General features: G+C 43.5%; 1 protein-coding gene across 1 annotated transcript; it reads left to right on the forward strand.

Annotated features, from left to right (window-relative positions):
- Nucleotides 1–2,789: 2,789 nt before the first annotated feature.
- On the forward strand, nucleotides 2,790–11,255 carry LOC144482892 (extracellular calcium-sensing receptor-like). The gene is made up of 5 exons (XM_078201731.1): nucleotides 2,790–3,059; nucleotides 5,952–6,785; nucleotides 7,272–7,499; nucleotides 9,933–10,056; nucleotides 10,342–11,255. The coding sequence occupies exons 1-5, from the start codon at nucleotides 2,802–2,804 to the stop codon at nucleotides 11,253–11,255; spliced, it is 2,358 nt and encodes a 785-aa protein (XP_078057857.1). The 5' UTR covers nucleotides 2,790–2,801.
- Nucleotides 11,256–17,384: the final 6,129 nt, after the last annotated feature.

Raw genomic sequence — 17,384 nt, forward strand, 5'->3', positions numbered from 1 at the left:
AATTTCATTACTTATGTTTCATTCAATCGATGGACAGCTGTTTGTTAACAGATTTCCCTCAAGTGGCCCTATCAGAGGTCATGATGCGTCTTTCCAAACTAACCATCTCGGGCTTTCAGGATTGTGACAGATTCGAATACCTGGACAGGTTGGTCCTTGTACTGAAAGCATACTACAAGCAGGGATGTACGCTGCGGCGGCGGCTGATATCACTCATTCATTATCGACTGCAGCAGATGCTTTTTAAGGATTTTGTGGCAACGATTAGAATTTCTGAAAGCAGTAATCTTCAGACTGCTGTTTGTAAGTAGCAATGCTGTCACACACAACAGGCCAAAAACTGACCATGTCCATAGCAAGCTGAGACAGCTGCACCCCCGCCTCCCTAACCACCCCCCCCCCCACCCCCTGCCCACCACCACCACCCCAGTATTGTCCGCCGGGACAAAAGTGTGACACTTTTCCTGCAAATCAAGCAAATTGAATTGCTTCCTACCACTATTGCCCAGGTGAAAGATCTGTTTGTTGCACCAAGACACTTTTGAAATTAGGAGAAACGGAACAGTTATTCTTCCGTGCCATGTTAATATTTATAGAACAGCAAAATAAGCGAGAAGAATCGTAAGAGACTGCGAGGGAGAATGGAGAAAGCGTTCGAGGCGGTAAGAAAGTCAGAGACGAGAGTGTTAGCGAGGCTGAATACATTTAAATCTGCAGTTAATGTTTCAAACCGATCATATTTCATCATAACTGTACATGACGAAATCTATCAACCGCAAAAGTTAATTGTCTCTCTCCTCCACAGATGCTGCCTGATTCGCTGAGTCTTTTCAACTTTTCCCGATTTTATTTCAGATTTGCCACATCCTCAGAATTTTGCTTTTGTTTTAGAGTCAATTCCAGGAGTTGCATGCCAGTGATTCAAAAGATTAGCCAATTGTATCAAGTACTATATTTGTTTTCTTCTTGTGTCCCGCAGTGTGGGCTGGCGCCCATGGGTGATGGAGTAGTGGGCGGTGGGTCATGCAAAGTATTAAACACCCGCCGAGAAATGGGAGCAGTATACGTTTGACCTAATAAGATAGCTCCAGGAAGCAGCGCTTTTATTGCCAGAGATCTGTCCTTGTAATTGATATACCAGGAGATCGTGTGCCCAAGACGCGATAGATGTAAGAAATGGAACAGACAAAGCTCAGACATGAAAACTGATACTTGGAGTTTCCAGAAACACTTAATTAATTGGGCCGGGACGTAAACTTCAAGAGCTTCAAAGATGTGCGGGTTAGGTTGATTGGCCATGCTAAATTGTCCTTTAGTAGCAGGGGACTAGCTAAGGTAAATGCATGAGGTTATGGGGATAGGGACTGGCTGGAATTGTGGCCGGTGCAGACTCGATGGGTCAAATGGCCTCCTTCTACATAGCAGGATTCTATGATTTTAAGTACACATAAATCGTGGAATGTTGACAGTGAATCGCGCCATCACTATTTTATTTATCTAATCGCAAAAATGCAGCAATTCCACGTCCTTTCCATGCTGAAAAGATGTAACAAGTTTCAATTTAGATAAAAGTGGAAAACAGTTCATCATCAAAAGTGTGTGTGGAAACTTGTACTTGAGTATTGCATTTTAAATGTATTTCTCCCTCAACCAATAGGATGTGCAGAGATAATGTTTACACTTTTGATTGGTAGTCTGTTAGTCTGTAAACAATGAATGTTAAAAACGTATGAACGGGTTTCAACGAAACTTGCCAGACAGATAGGAAGAGTTGAAGAGTTCTTGACAATATGCGGATCTGCATCTGGATCCCCATTTTTAAAAAGTAGCTGCTAACATTGAGAGATATGGTGGTTTAAACGTTTCCTTCGAATGTCGTGGGTTATTTATTTAGAATGTTGTTTCTTAAAAGTGTATTTATTAGTGTCACAAGTAGGCTTGCATTAACACTGCAATGAACGTACTGTGAAAATCCCCGAGTCGCCACACTCCAGCGCCTGTTCGGGTACACTGAGGGAGAATTTAACGTGGCCAATGTACCTAACCAGCATTTCTTTCGGAGGACACGGGAGCACCCAAAGGAAACCCACACAGACACGGGGAGAACATGCATACTCGGCACACACAGTGACCCAAGCTGGGAATCGAACCCAGGTCCAGAGGCAGCAGTGTTAACCAAATGTTGTTGATTGTTTTAGAATTTTGTGGATTGTCTTAACTGTTTGTTTGTCACAGCTGTCTAAATGTGAGCAGAATATTCAGAGCAGGTTGTTGAATGTGAATTGGAATTCCCAGTGAGATGCAAGCTCTTAATAAAAGATTTTTGTTCAGCATTTTGGTTACAAAACGTGAAGGGGGGAGGGAAAAGCCGAACCGAAGCGGTACATAATTGTATTAAAGTTAACCGAAACATCATGGCGAACATATGCAAAATACTGACATGTTTCTTGTTGGTTTTTGATTGCCATTAGCGTTAAGTGCAATAATTAAGTTCTTGAATACAATTGGCGAATTTTCCCGTTGGAATTGGAAATGGGAATGAGGCGGACGATGGAAAAGTCCGTTGACCTCGGGCGGGACTTTCTGGTTTCGGTGCGAGCACAGCCAGAAAATCCCGCCCAGCGGCTCAGATATAAGACGATTCGCTCATGAAACAAGTTGATTTCGGGCAGTTGCTACCCCTATTTGAAAATAAATTCATTTCAATTCATTTATGTGATTTTAAAAAATCTCTATTTTATCGACACAAATCTATATTGTTTTACAGCTTTTGGTATAGAGGTTTGCGTTTCGTGCTGACCATGGTTTTCGCCATTGAAGAAATCAACAAGAACCCACGTCTGCTTCCTAATGTTACACTGGGCTACCGGATTTACGATACTTGTACAATGCCGCTTTTAACTTTGAAATCAACATTTGAATTCCTAAACAAAGGTGAAGACACGTCTTCCAATTTAGCTTGCAAAAAGTCTTCTACCGTCTCTGCCATCGTCGGCGACTCTGGATCTTCGCAATCTGTAGCAATGGCCACCTTAATCGGTCCATTCAGGATCCCCATGGTAAGACATCAATGTTCCTAGCTCAAAATGCAGAAAGCACAGTTACTGTCAAAGTAATAGGTACTTCCATTTATTGTTGGATTATTAGACTCTAATATTCATTATTCCACAAAAATCTCATGGGGATTAAATCTTGATATAAACATAATTAAGTGCTAACTAGCATTGCTAATAACTGCAGTGGGGTGCAGTAATGTTGATGGTAAATTAATTTTGTATCTAAATTATGATTAAATACAAATAAAACTAGACAAATATATTGGAACAAAAAGAACAAAGAAAGAACAAAGAACAGTACAGCACAGGAAACAGGCCCTTCGGCCCTCCAAGCCTGTGCCGCTCCTTGGTCCAACTAGACCAATCGTTTGTATCCCTCCATTCCCAGGCTGCTCATGCGACTATCCAGGTAAGTCTTAAACGATGTCAGCGTGCCTGCCTCCACCACCCTACTTGGCAGCGCATTCCAGGCCCCCACCACCCTCTGTGTAAAAAGCATCCCTCTAATATCTGAGTTATACTTCGCCCCTCTCACCTTGAGCCCGTGACCCCTCGTGAACGTCACTTCTGATCTGGGAAAAAGCTTCCCACTGTTCACCCTATCTATCCCCTTCATAATCTTGTACACTCTATTAGAACTGCTAAATATAATGAAGCAATTTAATTATAGTTTGATAACTTATCAGGAAAGGTTGGAGCTAGATAAGAGAAGGCTGACAGTTTCCCTGATACTCCCAAGATGGTCTTTAAGATTATGAAGTTCTCCGTTAAGGTAGACAGAGAGAAGACGTCTCCGCATGTCTTATTATTCACAACTAGTGAACATAAAAATAAAATACTCACAATTGATTATAGGAAGGAACTTCGGCTAAAGTTTTTTTCCGACAAGTCGCGGCGAGTAGGTAGTATTCACTACCGTCTGGATTATTTGAGGTGAATAACAGATATACACTTAAAGGGAGTTGGATAAGTACACAGGCAGAAAAGGAACAGGTTATAAGTTGATAAGGCGAGGTCAAAAGAAGGGGTGGGGGGGGGGGGGGAGGGGGAAATTGGACCTATTGGAGATCCTTAAATTTATGAAAGGTTTTAATGGAATGAATACATATTTCCTCTTAACACGAGGATATAACTAGCACCATCGATATAAAATAGTCGGCAAGAAATCCAATCGATAACTCAAAAGAAACGTCTTTAACCAATGAGTGGTGAGAATGGGGAACTTGCGGCCAACGCAAGTTAAAGCAAATAATAAACACGCATTTAGGGGGAAGCTAGACTAACATCCGAGAGAGAAGAGAATAGACGGTTACAAAGCTTGCTTTAGATGAGAAAAGCTGAGCTAATGTGCGAGTGAAGCATGAAGGCCGGCATGAACCGGGGTCGAACAGCCTGTTTCTGCGCCGCATGGTATGTGTAACCCCATGGAGCGTGGAAAGAGGCTCGTCTGGAACAGTAAAGCTGCAAAGGTCTGTGAGGTCGAATGGCCTGTCTTTGTGCGGTTAGTTACGATGTACTCATTTGTCAAGAAATTATTTCTCACATTTAAGGATATCTTAAATGATTCGTGTCAGCATTGCTATTCCGGTTCTCCTTTTACATCTGAATGAATATTAAACATGAATGGGTGTCGTGGGCGAAGGGAGGGTAGGGATGGGGGGTGGGGGCGGGGGGGGGGGGAGGGGAAGGGGGCATGAAAACCGATCCTGATTTCACACAAACCATTAAGTGATCAGATATTACTTTCTCCTCGAAACTAAATTGCTTTGTTTCTCAGTATCGTTTTCCAGGTTCGCCTACCAGTCTGCCACCCGAGCCCTTTGCATAATACTCGTCTGCTTTGCAGATGTTTTATTTTCGCATTTAATCCCCTCTACCCTATAGGTAACCTATGAGCGTCATCTGGTTCTCTTGCGCTGTCGGTTCGCATTAGGAATCTTGCTAATTAAATTTGCTGAAGAACTTCAATAGAAAACTTATTACCTAGAATGTAGTCTGCCGCGAGCCTTGCCTTGTGCATTAGTTAAATTCACGCTGCCAAATTACATTAGAATCATTCGCACGGAAGACATGATCCAATCCATTCTGCACGTGCAGCCTCATTGGAGGATCGAACCAATTAATGCAACTCTCCTACATTTTCCCTTCCATTTTTCCATTCGTGTAGATATCAAATTATTTGCTCTACTCTGCGGAGTACTGTTTCTTGCTATCTATATTATCCACTTGACTGACGCCCCCAGTCTCTGAATTCTTTCCAGGAAATATCATAGAATCATAGAACCCTACAGTGCAGAAAGAGGCCATTCGGCCCATCGGGTCTGCACCGACCACAATCCCAGGCCCTACCCCCATATCCCTACACATTTTATCCACTAATCCCTCGAACCGACGCATCTCAGGACACTAAAGGGCAATTTTATCATGGCCAATCAACCTAACCCGCACATCTTTGGACTGTGGGAGGAAACCGGAGCACCCGGAAGAAACCCACGCAGACAGGAGGTGAATGTGTAAACTCCACACAGACAGTGACCCGAGCCGGGAATCGAACCCAGGTCCCTGGAACTGTGAAGCAGCAGTGCTAACCACTGTGCTATCGTGCCGCCCTGTCCTCTGAACTTTCTCCAAAGACTGGAAATCTAGAGCCCAAAATGCTGGGCACAAACAGCAGTTTCTTACAGAAGGGGAGGAAACGGTTACAGTTTTAACCCTTCACTTAGGATATCTGCGACCTTTCGTTCAGTGTTTCCATAACCTCATCCCTTCTCGCAGTTGAATATTGTTGTGGAAGTGAATGAAGATGGCAGGCGGGGCGGAGTGTGTTGCATGTAACTAGAATTATCATTGTCCGCAGAGTGAAATTTAACATGCTTCCATTTGAATTCTCCACAGGTCAGCTACTTTTCCACCTGCGCATGCCTGAGTAACAGGAAGAAATACCCATCATTTTTCAGAACCATACCAAGCGACTATTTCCAGGCGAGAGCCTTAGCCCAACTCGTAAAGCGCTTTGGCTGGACATGGATCGGGACGATCAAAAACAACGATGATTACGGTAACTTTGGGATGCAAGCTTTCACCGAAGCTGTCCAACAATTAGGTGTTTGCATTGCTTTCTCCGAATCCATTCACAGAACAGACCCCAGAGACAAGTTACTGAGAATCGTAGATGCTGTAAAGAAATCTTCCACCAAAGTTGTGGTGGCGTTCGTTGCGTCTAAGGAAATGACAGTTTTACTGAATGAGTTTGAACGGCAGAACGTGACGGGTGTGCAATGGATAGGAAGCGAGGCTTGGGTATCCACGCAATTTCTACCTCCGGAAGAAAGCAGGCGATTTGTCTCCGGCACACTCGGAGTCGCAATTCGCCAGGTCGATATACCAGGACTGAGAGAATTTCTCATGGATGTCCATCCTTCTCTGTATCCAGGCAACCTTTTAGTAAAGGAGTTTTGGGAATCAACCTTTGGCTGTACGCTGATGAGTACAGCGAACAAAACAGATCAAATACAACTTGCTTTGTTGAAAGAATGCACCGGGAGAGAGGTTTTGCACACAGCACACAACAAATTTACTGACGTTTCGCATTACAGGGTTACTTACAATGTATATAAAGCTACGTACGCAATAGCCCACGCTCTTCACAATATGCTGTCGTGTGAAAATGGCAACGGACCATTTCCCCAAAAAGGTTGTCCAAATATCTCAAGTTTTCAACCCTGGCAGGTAAGGAGGTCAATTTTTAAGTTTAAGTTTAGTTTTAAGTTCATGCTTTTAAGTTTCTTGTTAGTGTCAGAAATAGGCTGAATTAACATTGCATTGAAGTTACTTTGAAAATCCCCTAATCGCCACACTCCGGCGCCTGTTCGGGTACACAGAGGGTGAATTGAGCATGGTCAATACACCTAACCAACCCGCTTTTCGGACTGTGGGAGTGAACCGGTGCATCCGGAGGAAACTCATGCAGACACAGTGAGAAAGTGCAGATTCCACACAGTGACCCAAACCGGGATGGAACCCAGATCCCTGGCGTTGTGAGGCAGCAGTACACATCACTGTGCCGCCCGTAATATTTTAACAGTTGGATAATTTAAAATTAGTATATCTATAATCTGTTTAAATTCTTATAGGAAATAAAAGTGATTTTAAAAGTCTCAAGTTTCTTCCAAACAAAATGTTGTTAAATTCTCCTTTCTCGATTCTATTTCAAAGCTTCTGCATTATATGAAAACAGTCAATTTCACTACCAAGATCGGTGAAAATATCTATTTTGATGAAAATGGAGACCCGGTGGCCACATATGATATCGTAAACTGGCAGCCCAATTCCGCTGGAGGCGTGGATATTGTAGGTGTTGGCGTCTATGACGGATCAGCTCCCCCAGGCCAGGAATTTGTGATAAAGGACGAAGCAATTGTATGGAATGGAGGTCAGATTACGGTAGGGACAATAAGGACACACAAATGCGCCAAATGGTGTGGTTGAAATGGAACATATAAGCCATGCACCCTCCTGAATGAAATTGTCTTGAAATTCCAGTGAAGCTTGAATACGCATATTAACCTATGTGAGTAGACTTGTTGTTTAGACAGTTTAACTTGTATCAAAAATTAAAACATACTCTCGGAGGGTGATGTTTCGGGGAATGCATGAGCGAATTTCAGTTCTAGTGTTGGATGGTATCATGAATAACTTGAACAATTTATTCGTGTGTAATTATTGCATCAGACGCCCAGGTTAATCTGCATAAGTGCTTCTAAATTTAAGGCTGTGAATTGTATGGTTAATTCTGAATTTTCCCAGGACGATATCATGAAAACACTTAGCTGATTGTCAGTAAGTCAACTAGCCGGCACGTGTGACATCTACTGTGATGATTTCAGACCAATGAAGTTTGCTAGTGCTGTTGGGAAGGGTTTGAACTAACTTGGCTTGGGAGTGGCGTTCTGAGACAAGTGTTAGCAGGGGACGATGCAGAGCCAAAATTAGAGGAGTCAGCAAGTAAGGCATCGAAGTTATAGACCAGTTACGGTACAGGGGAGTTTGCCAAGATGAGGTGCTATTTATTTTAATGAAAAAAAATCTGACGAGAAAGGCAGATGAGTTGAGGGCACAAACTAAATCATGGACGTTTAATATCATTGCTGAGACTTCGTTGAGGCAACGTCAGGGTTGGCAGCTTAATATTCCTGAATATAAGATTTTCAGGCGAGACAGAGAAGGAGGTTAAAGAGGAGGGAGTGTCCGAATTCTGATCAGGGAGTCAATTACAGCAGTTGTGAGGAACAACATCTTAGAAGGCTCTTCCAATGAAGCCATACGAGTCGAACTTAACAACCAGAAAGGAGAAGAACATTGCAGGGTATGTTCTATAGCCCCCCAAACAATTCTAGAGGAAAATAAGGGCAGATATATAGGCAAATTTCAGAAAAGTGTGTAAGTAAGAGGTTAGTGGTAGTGGGGCGTTTCAACTTCCCCTGCATTATCTGGGGTAGCCATAGTGCGATAGGTCTAGTGGAAGCAGAATTCTTAAAATTTGTCCAGGAGAACATTTTAAGCTGTTGTGTACAAGGTCCCAGACGATAGGGCAGACGTGGACTTAATTTTAAATAACAAAGTCGGGCAAGTGGTTGAAGTATCAAGGGGGCAGCGTTTTTCAGACAGAGATTATCACTCAATATTCCTATGGAAAAGGACAGGGATGGGCCAGAAATCAAGATTCTAAACTGGGGGAAGGCCGATTTTAATAAGATCTTTGTCAGATATTGTGTCACCCTACTATGCGAATGAAATTATATTGATCAACGGATAAAAATCCTGGCAATGAAATTATGTATGATAAAAACAACCTCAATCGCAAACGTTTTCATCGTAAATCTAATGCGATTCTTGGCAATCATATCACTATCGATTTGGAACTTTATTTTTTATTATTCTTTAATCTATAAATAAACCACCAATCTCAGAAGCCGTCAAAGAGAGTTAGCGCAACGTAGTCACTTATTTGCTACGTTGCAATCTTCTCCAATGATATTGAACAGCTTCCAGTCGGTTTTTTGCTGAACCTGAGATGATGACAGGTATGAGGATGCGTGTAACAGACTTCTCAGAGGGGGTTGTGGAGCAGCACGGTGTAATTTCTGCCTCACAGCGCCAAGGACCCTGGGGCCACTGTCTTTGTGGAATTTGCAAGTTCTCCCCGTGTCTGCGTGGGTTTCCTCCGGGTGTTCCGGTTTCGTTCCACACACAGTCCAAAGATATGTGGGTTAGGTTGATTGGCCATGCCATATTAACCCTCGTGTCAGGGGCATTAGCAGGGGAAATATGTGGGGTTTTGGGAATAGGGCCTGTGTGGGATTGTGGTCGATGCAGTCTCGATGGGCCGAATGGTCTCCTTCTGCACTGTCGGGATTATATGATTCTATGATTGTATTCCCCTTGATCCTGTACAAAGGAACCGGCTGCTGCCAACTTCAGAACCTCACAGACAGATAATGTGGCCATTTTAATTGTAAAACAAATCCTCACCTTCCTGTTCCAGTTCGCGAATTATAAAGTTCAAAATTACATTCGTCTTATTTTTATCATTTCAGTTCCCCCAGCTCGACATTAAATCCTCGAAATTTTCAGTTGGGTTGGTAAGACGTGAACTACGTTTTATAAGTCCACAACAGTGCCTCTAATTAGGTGAAATGCCCAGTGTCCAGTCTTTCTGTTAGTAATTAAAGATTCCAAAAACCGCTCCGCTGCTGGTGTTAAGTGAACACATCTGGAATGACCTGAATTCTCCTTTTCACCTTCCTTTAGTAATGGAGTGAACTTCGAAATATCGCGGGATTAATAATAAAGTGACTTGATCTTCTTTATAATAAGGTTCCAAGCGCAGTTTGCTCCGAAAGTTGCCCAAAAGGGACGAGGAAAGCCACAAGGAAAGGACAACCCATTTGCTGCTTTGACTGCATAAAATGCGCGGATGGCGAAATTAGCAACAGCACAGGTACAGACAAGGGGGTAATTGCATTGTGTGGCTCTGTGCTTGGTGAGAACTGATTTCCTCTGATATCTCAAACAATGATATGGCGTGAAGGAACAATTTTAAGAGACGTTGAACCTTTTCCGTGAAACGCAGACATTAAATAAATTCTTGCTTTATTTGTTGTGTTACTAACAAAGTAAGATCAGGGGAAATATTACAGCTCAAATTTTTAATAACTATTATTTAGTGTAAATAGAGCTTTCCTGCTTACTAGTTTTATTTTCTATGTACTTATGTTTCTTTCAGATTCTCCAGATTGCATGAAATGCCCATGGGAATACCGCTCGAACCGACAACGAGACGAGTGCATATTGAAGGAGATTGAATTTCTTTCTTTTGGCGACCTGATGGGGATTATTTTGGTGACGTTGGCATTGTTTGGAGCCTCTCTAACGATCAGTGTATTTGTGTTGTTTTATGCGTACAGAGATACTCCTATCGTTAAAGCTAACAACTCGGAGTTAAGTTTCTTGCTTCTTTTTGCATTGATTCTGTGTTTTCTGTGTTCAATTACATTCATTGGAGAACCTTCCCCCTGGTCTTGTGTGTTACGTCACACAGCATTCGGCATCATTTTTGTTCTTTGTATTTCTTGCGTTTTGAGCAAAACAGTTGTTGTGGTGATGGCATTTAGTGCAATTCTTCCAGGCAGTAAGAAGATGAGGTGGTTTGGGCCTGTTCAACAACGCCTTTCTGTTTGTGCACTTACATTCGTGCAATGTTTAATATGCACGCTTTGGCTAAGAATATCACCTCCTTATCCACTAAAGAACAGTGATTATTTTAAGGAAATCATTGTTTTTGAATGCAATGTAGGCTCGCCGATAGCCTTTTATTGTGTACTTGGATATATTGGATTTCTGTCATGTGTGTGTTTTGTGGTGGCATTTCTAGCTCGACAACTTCCAAACAATTTCAATGAAGCTAAACACATCACGTTTAGCATGATTATCTTCTGCGCTGTCTGGATAACTTTCATTCCAGCCTATATAAGTTCCCCAGGTAAATATACCGTAGCTGTGGAAGTGTTTGCGATTTTGGCATCCAGTTTTGGACTGGTTTTCTGTATTTTTGCTCCCAAATGCCACATTATCCTGCTGAAAAAAGAAATGAACACCAAGAAGCATTTGATGGATAAAATGGCTTCCAAGGATCTTTAATTCTGCCTCCAATGCTTTGTAATGCAATCTCGCTGAAGCAAATGTATTGACTCGTAGTAAATTCTGTTATCGTCATTTTAATGTTACGAATTTGAACATTGGAATAAACTATATAGTCCTTGTAAAATGTGGAAATTTTGCTCTGGACAAATATAACTTTGTGGTTGCTTGGACTCAAATCAGCCTTCACTTTTTAAATAAACGTTTCTTGTTCTTTCATAATCGGAGTGTGCTTGGAATAGAGGCAGAGGAGGAAGTGTGGGAGGGAACATGGAGAAGAGATATGAGATAATCACAGAAGGTGTCGAGTGGAACACAGCAATTCTTCTATGCTAACCTCACCAGGCCTTGATAACAATATAAGTTTGTTTTTAGGAATGAATGTAAGGTGCTGATAAACAATTCTGTCTCTTTTAACAATTTTTGTTTCGTTTGCATTTCATTTCCATCCAGAAAGATTTGTGCATCACGAAACACTAGCTTGTATTGAATTGAAAGCCAGGATACGTCTGCAAAGGAGAAAGGCTTGTTTGATATAGTGTGAGGACAGACATGCAAACCAGTGAGGGAAAGGTCAAGTCTTGTTGTAACCACAAAAAAAGTTTGTTATCATGTAAGAACGCACAACAGGAAAGGCCACAATGTAATATCAAGGATCACTTAACTTCACTAATCACAAACACAATATTATTCTGGAATTAACCCCGGATGTCACTGAGTGGCTGCAGGCTTTCCACACAGGGAGAGGGACGGTGGGCAATCAGCCAAAAGTCGTGGTTCACAATGACATCGATAAAGTAGGGGATGAGGTTCTGGAAACAGGTTTCAGGGAGTTACGAAGGAAATTTAAAAAAAGCTCAAGAATTGTAGTCGCAGGATTACTCGCATTTCCAAGTGCAAATGAACATATGAATATGAGCATTGATGGAGTAAATATGTGGCTGGAGAAATGGTCAAGGGGGGATGCCATCAGCTTTCAAAGGTAGTGGGACCGGTTTTGAGGCAGGTGGACAGGTTACATCTTAACAGGGCTTACCATGGATGTACTAGCAGGAAGGTATGCTGGTGTTGTGGGGTTGGGTTTGAATTAATTTATCAGAGGCATGGGAACTCGAAGGATGGTACAAATTGGAAGGGGGTAAACTTGGTAACAGGAAATAATAATGGGGCTGAAAGGCAGGAGAAACATAGAAAATAATCGAGTATGTGTCAAATGTAGAATGCTGTCACATATACAGAGTTAATGCAGCTCTACCTGAATATGCACAACATTCGTAACAAGGTAAATGACCTGAAGGCACAATTACTGATAAATGGATATGAGTAATTGTCATTATGGAAACATAGAAACATAGCAAAATACAGCATAAACAGGCCCTTCGGCCCCACAAGTTGTGCCGAACATATCCCTACCTTCTAGGCCTACCTATAACCCTCCATCCTATTAAGTCCCATGTACTCATCCAGGAGTCTCTTAAAAGGCCCTATTGAGTTTGCCTCCACCACCACTGACGGCAGCCGATTCCACTCGCCCACCACCCTCTGTGTGAAAAACTTCCCCCTAACGTTTTCCCTGTACCTCCCCCCCCCCCCCCCCCCCAGCACCTTAAACCTGTGTCCTCTCGTAGCAGCCATTTCCACCCTGGGAAAAAGCCTCTGAGAGTCCACCCGATCTATGCCACTCAGCATCTTATATACCTCTATTAGGTCTCCTATCATCCTACGTCTCTCCAAGGAGAACAGACCGAGCTCCCTCAGCCTATCCTCATAAGGCATGCCACTCAATGCAGGCAACATCCTTGTAAATCTCCTCTGCATCCTTTCAATCTTTTCCATATCCTTCCTGTAATGAGGCGACCAGAACTGAGCACAGTACTCCAAGTGGGGTCTGACGAGGGTCTTATATAGCTGCATCATTATCCCCGGACTCCTAAACTCACTCCCTCGATTGATAAAGGTCAGCACACCATACGCCTTCTTAACCACCTCCTCCATCTGCGGGGCCGATTGTAGAGTCCTATGGACCCGGACCCCAAGGTCCTTCTGATCCTCTACAGTACTAAGAGTCTTTCCCTTTATATTGTACTCCTTCATCCCATTCGACCTGCCAAAATGGACCACTACGTATTTATCTTGGTTGAAGTCCATCTGCCACTTCTCCGCCCAGTCTTGCATCCTATCTATGTCCCTCTGTAACTTCTGACATCCCTCCAGACTATCCACAACCCCACCAACCTTTGTGTCGTCGGCAAACTTACCAACCCATCCCTCCACTTCCTCATCCAGGTCATTTATGAAAATGACAAACAGCAAGGGTCCCAGAACAGATCCCTGGGGCACACCACTGGTGACCGACCTCCAATTAGAAAAAGACCCATCTATACACACTCTCTGCCTCCTTTGGGCAAGCCAGTTCTTGATCGACAGGGCAGCAGCAACTTGGATCCCATGCCCTCTCACTTTTTGGAGAAGCCTTGCATGGGGGACCTTATCGAACGCCTTGCTAAAATCCATATAAACCACATCTACCGCTTTCCCTTCGTCAATGTGTTTAGTCACATTTTCGAAGAACTCCACCAGGCTCGTAAGGCACGATCTGCCTTTGACAAAGCCATGCTGAGTATTCTTGAGCATACTAAACCTCTCTAAATGCTCATAAATCTTGTCCCTCAGGATCTTCTCCATCAGCTTACCAACCACTGAGGTTAGACTCACCGGTCGGTAGTTACCTGGGCTATCCCTATTCCCCTTCTTGAAAATAGGAACCACATCCGCAATCCTCCAATCCTCCGGCATCTCTCCCGTCTCCATCGACGACGCAAAGATCATTGCCAGAGGCTCTGCAATCTCTTCCCTCGCCTCCCACAGTAACCTGGGGTACATCCCATCCGGACCCGGCTGCATGGCTGCATGGTGACCAAAATTGGGAACTGAATATCCAAACATATTCGATGGTTAGGAAGGAGAGACCAGAAAGGGAAGGAGGTGGGTTTGGCTGAGAATAAATGATGAGATCCGTGCAGTGTTAAGGGAGGATCAGAAGAACAATGTGCGGAATCTGTTTGGATGAAGCTGGGAAACAGCAAATTACAGCGGGCATTGGTTCATCTTGATTTTGGGCTATTATGATCTGTTATAACTGGAACCATGGCTCAAAAGACTGTAACTTCTACTTTTTTTAGAAAAAGTGGAGGAACAGAGTCACAGGGCCACCAATTTGTTTTAACAACAATAAAAAACTGTTAAATATGAAAAGTTTCCTTATAATGCAATATTCCTTTACTGCCCATTAGTTTCACAATTTGTAATGAATTTTAAGGTTAACATGGATAGTATATCTAAGGCTACGATATTCTCAGCAACACACTGTTCCTTTAAACACACAAGTTGGCTGTTGCAAGACACACTCCAATCTACACCCAAGTGAATTTCTGTGGATTTCTCTTCAAAGTTCCCCCCTCGAAGATTCTTACACAATGAACCATCTTGTTTCACTGAACTTTAGCTTCCACATGAGTAATTTCAATTTCCACTTTCAAAAGATGCATATCCAAATCTTCTTTTAAACAATGTTTTCCCTCAGTTGATTGTGGTAAAAATCCATTCCAGGTTTTCCAAACTATTATTTCAAACAAAGCTTCGGCTCCACGTTTAACTAGGAATGCGGCATCCTGGTTTGACATCTCCATCTTCAGGATTTCCTTGTCTTGACTGTTGCACAAACCCTTCACAAATTCTTTACCTATCACTTCCCAAACTGTTAAGATAGCACCAACCTTTTGATTTACCTCTGTAGTCTGTTTCCCAACTGTAAATCTGGTACAACAGCTGTCTCTTCAAATAAGAACAATTTATCTGTTTTCCCCTTGAAATCTCCTGAAGCTGAACTCCTTGTTCCACTTCTTGGCCTCTGTTCTCTTAACGTTGGTCTTTCTAAGACATTTTTTCTGTCTCAATTCCCTGGTTGCCTGGACATTATCTCGTTCTTTGGGAAGTCTCCTTACTTTTGCAGTTCAATCTGTGTGCTGGCTGAGTTCAGAGTGTTCACTCCCCGGCATTTTATCTCCATCTGACCTGGATTGCAGTTGAACTAGGAACAACGAAAATCTGTTCCCACTGGAAAGTGGCCGCTGGTTACAAACAACTGTTTTTACTTCTCCAAGCTGTTTTTTGCTATTCACACCATAACATCTCTAAGAACAATAGAAGCACAGTTTGAATGGAAACTAAATCGCCCCATACCTATGACCACCTTTGTCCAGCAGGAATCTAACTGTCGATTTGCCCTTCCTTACATAGAAGGACTAAATTAAACACACCTGAAACTATAACTTACTTGTCATATTTACCAATACAAATATTAATTCCTTGAAACTACATTTGTTTTCCTGACAAGGCCATCTAAAAGCAATGGTAGTTTGTGGCGTGTTATCAGTCAGGAAATCAGAGAAACCTTTGACAACGTCATGACATTTGGTCATAAGTGACTTCAATTTGAAAATAGACTGCTTAAACTAAATAAGAACCAATGCTGTGGAAGATAAGTTTCTGGAATGTGTTAGCTATGGGTTTCGAGAGCAGTACGTTGAGGAACCAACTACAGAACACACTATTCTATATCTAGTTCAATGCCATAAAAAAGGCTAATTAATAATCCAGCTGTAAAAGAACCTCTAAGAATGAGCAATCACAATATGATGGAATATTACATTATGTTTAAAAGTGAGGAAGGCCAATCAGCAGCCAAGGTGTTAAAGCTGAATAAAGAGAATCATGAGGACATGAGTTAAAAATTGGGTGAGATTGATTGGGAAAACGCATTAAAAGGTATCTCTGAGCATAGGGAAGAGATAGTCTTCAAAACATATTACATAGTGTACGGCAAAGGAAGGCCAAGAATCTGCTAAAGAAATGAAGAACAAAATATGAATGCAATCTAACAAAAACAGTAAACACACCTTGTATAGGTATGTACAAAGAAAGGGATTTACTAAGACAAATTATAGGCAGAGTCAGGAGTGTTCATAAAGGAGAATGGAGAAATGGCAGAGAAGCTGAGTGATTACTTTGTGTCTGTTTTCATTCAGGAAGGTATAGGAAATCTCACACTGTAGAGATCCAAGGAACTAGGGAGAATGTGGAGTTGAATAGAGCCACAGATGGTAGCCTCCGGGCCCACTAGTGTCCCCACCAACAGCGACCAGGCATGCTCCCCACCAACAGGGACCAAGCATGCTCACCCCGCTGGTGGGGACAGAGGCCATTGAGGCCCCCTGGGAGGTTGGGGGCAGGGAGGTGCTCCTTGGGCAGTGCCAGCCTGGACTGCCCAGATGGCACATTGGCCCTGTGCACTGGCCACCTTAGAACTGTCCACCAGGCACCAGGCAATGCCAAGGGGCAACGGTCAGTGCCAATAGGGCTGGGCTAGAGAGGGGTGAGGCCTACTGCGGCGGGGCCTGCTGGGGTGGGGCTACTGGGGGGCAATGAACTGTGATGGGGGAGGCCGCTGCGCACTCTGAAATGCTATCAGTGGGCAAGTGAGGGAGGGGGGGGGGGGCGATCCGGGCTGGCCATAGGGATGGTCAAGCGGACCATGGGGATGGTTCGGGGCTGGCCATGCTGGAGGTCAGAGCTGGTCTGGAGGGGGTCAGGGCTGGCCACAGGGGCGAGAAGATCGGGGCTGACAATGGTGGGCTGGCGATTGGGGCTGGGGTGGTCGGGTTGGCCAGTTCTTGGGGGCTGGGGATGAGGTAGGCGGGGTTCGGGTAGGCCGGGAATGAGGGGGGGGGGGCGGAGCCAAAGAGATCTGGACGCCAGCGATAGGGAGGTCGGCGACAGTAGGGCCAGTGCGCAGGTGCCGATATCCGCACTGACAGATCAGTGCGTGCGCAGTGGCTCGCTCAGCACTGTGCTGCCGGCCTCTCCAGCGGAAATAGGTCCCGCCCCCCACTTTCCGGCGTGAATCTTTCGGGGGCAGAGTGCCGGAGATGCGTTCTGGTAAGTCCGCCCATTTTCCCACCCGTTGAGCACTTTGTTTCTTTGGGAGAATCCCGGCCAATAACTCCTCAAAACCTAGTATTACACATCCCAGAGTCTTGAAAAAAGTTGCTCTGGAGATAGTGAATACAT

This window comes from Mustelus asterias, chromosome 3 (assembly GCF_964213995.1).
Source record: "Mustelus asterias chromosome 3, sMusAst1.hap1.1, whole genome shotgun sequence".
Taxonomy (NCBI): domain Eukaryota; kingdom Metazoa; phylum Chordata; class Chondrichthyes; order Carcharhiniformes; family Triakidae; genus Mustelus; species Mustelus asterias.

What these genes read in the sequence shown, in the direction of transcription:
- LOC144482892 (XM_078201731.1), top strand. Translation starts at nt 2,802, where the DNA reads ATGGTTTTCGCCATTGAAGAAATCAACAAGAACCCACGTCTGCTTCCT. An exon ending in GGAATGGAGGTCAGATTACG is followed by an intron (nt 7,500 to 9,932) that starts GTAGGGACAATA and finishes CTTTATAATAAG; the next exon opens with GTTCCAAGCGCAGTTTGCTC. An exon ending in CGAAATTAGCAACAGCACAG is followed by an intron (nt 10,057 to 10,341) that starts GTACAGACAAGG and finishes TGTTTCTTTCAG; the next exon opens with ATTCTCCAGATTGCATGAAA.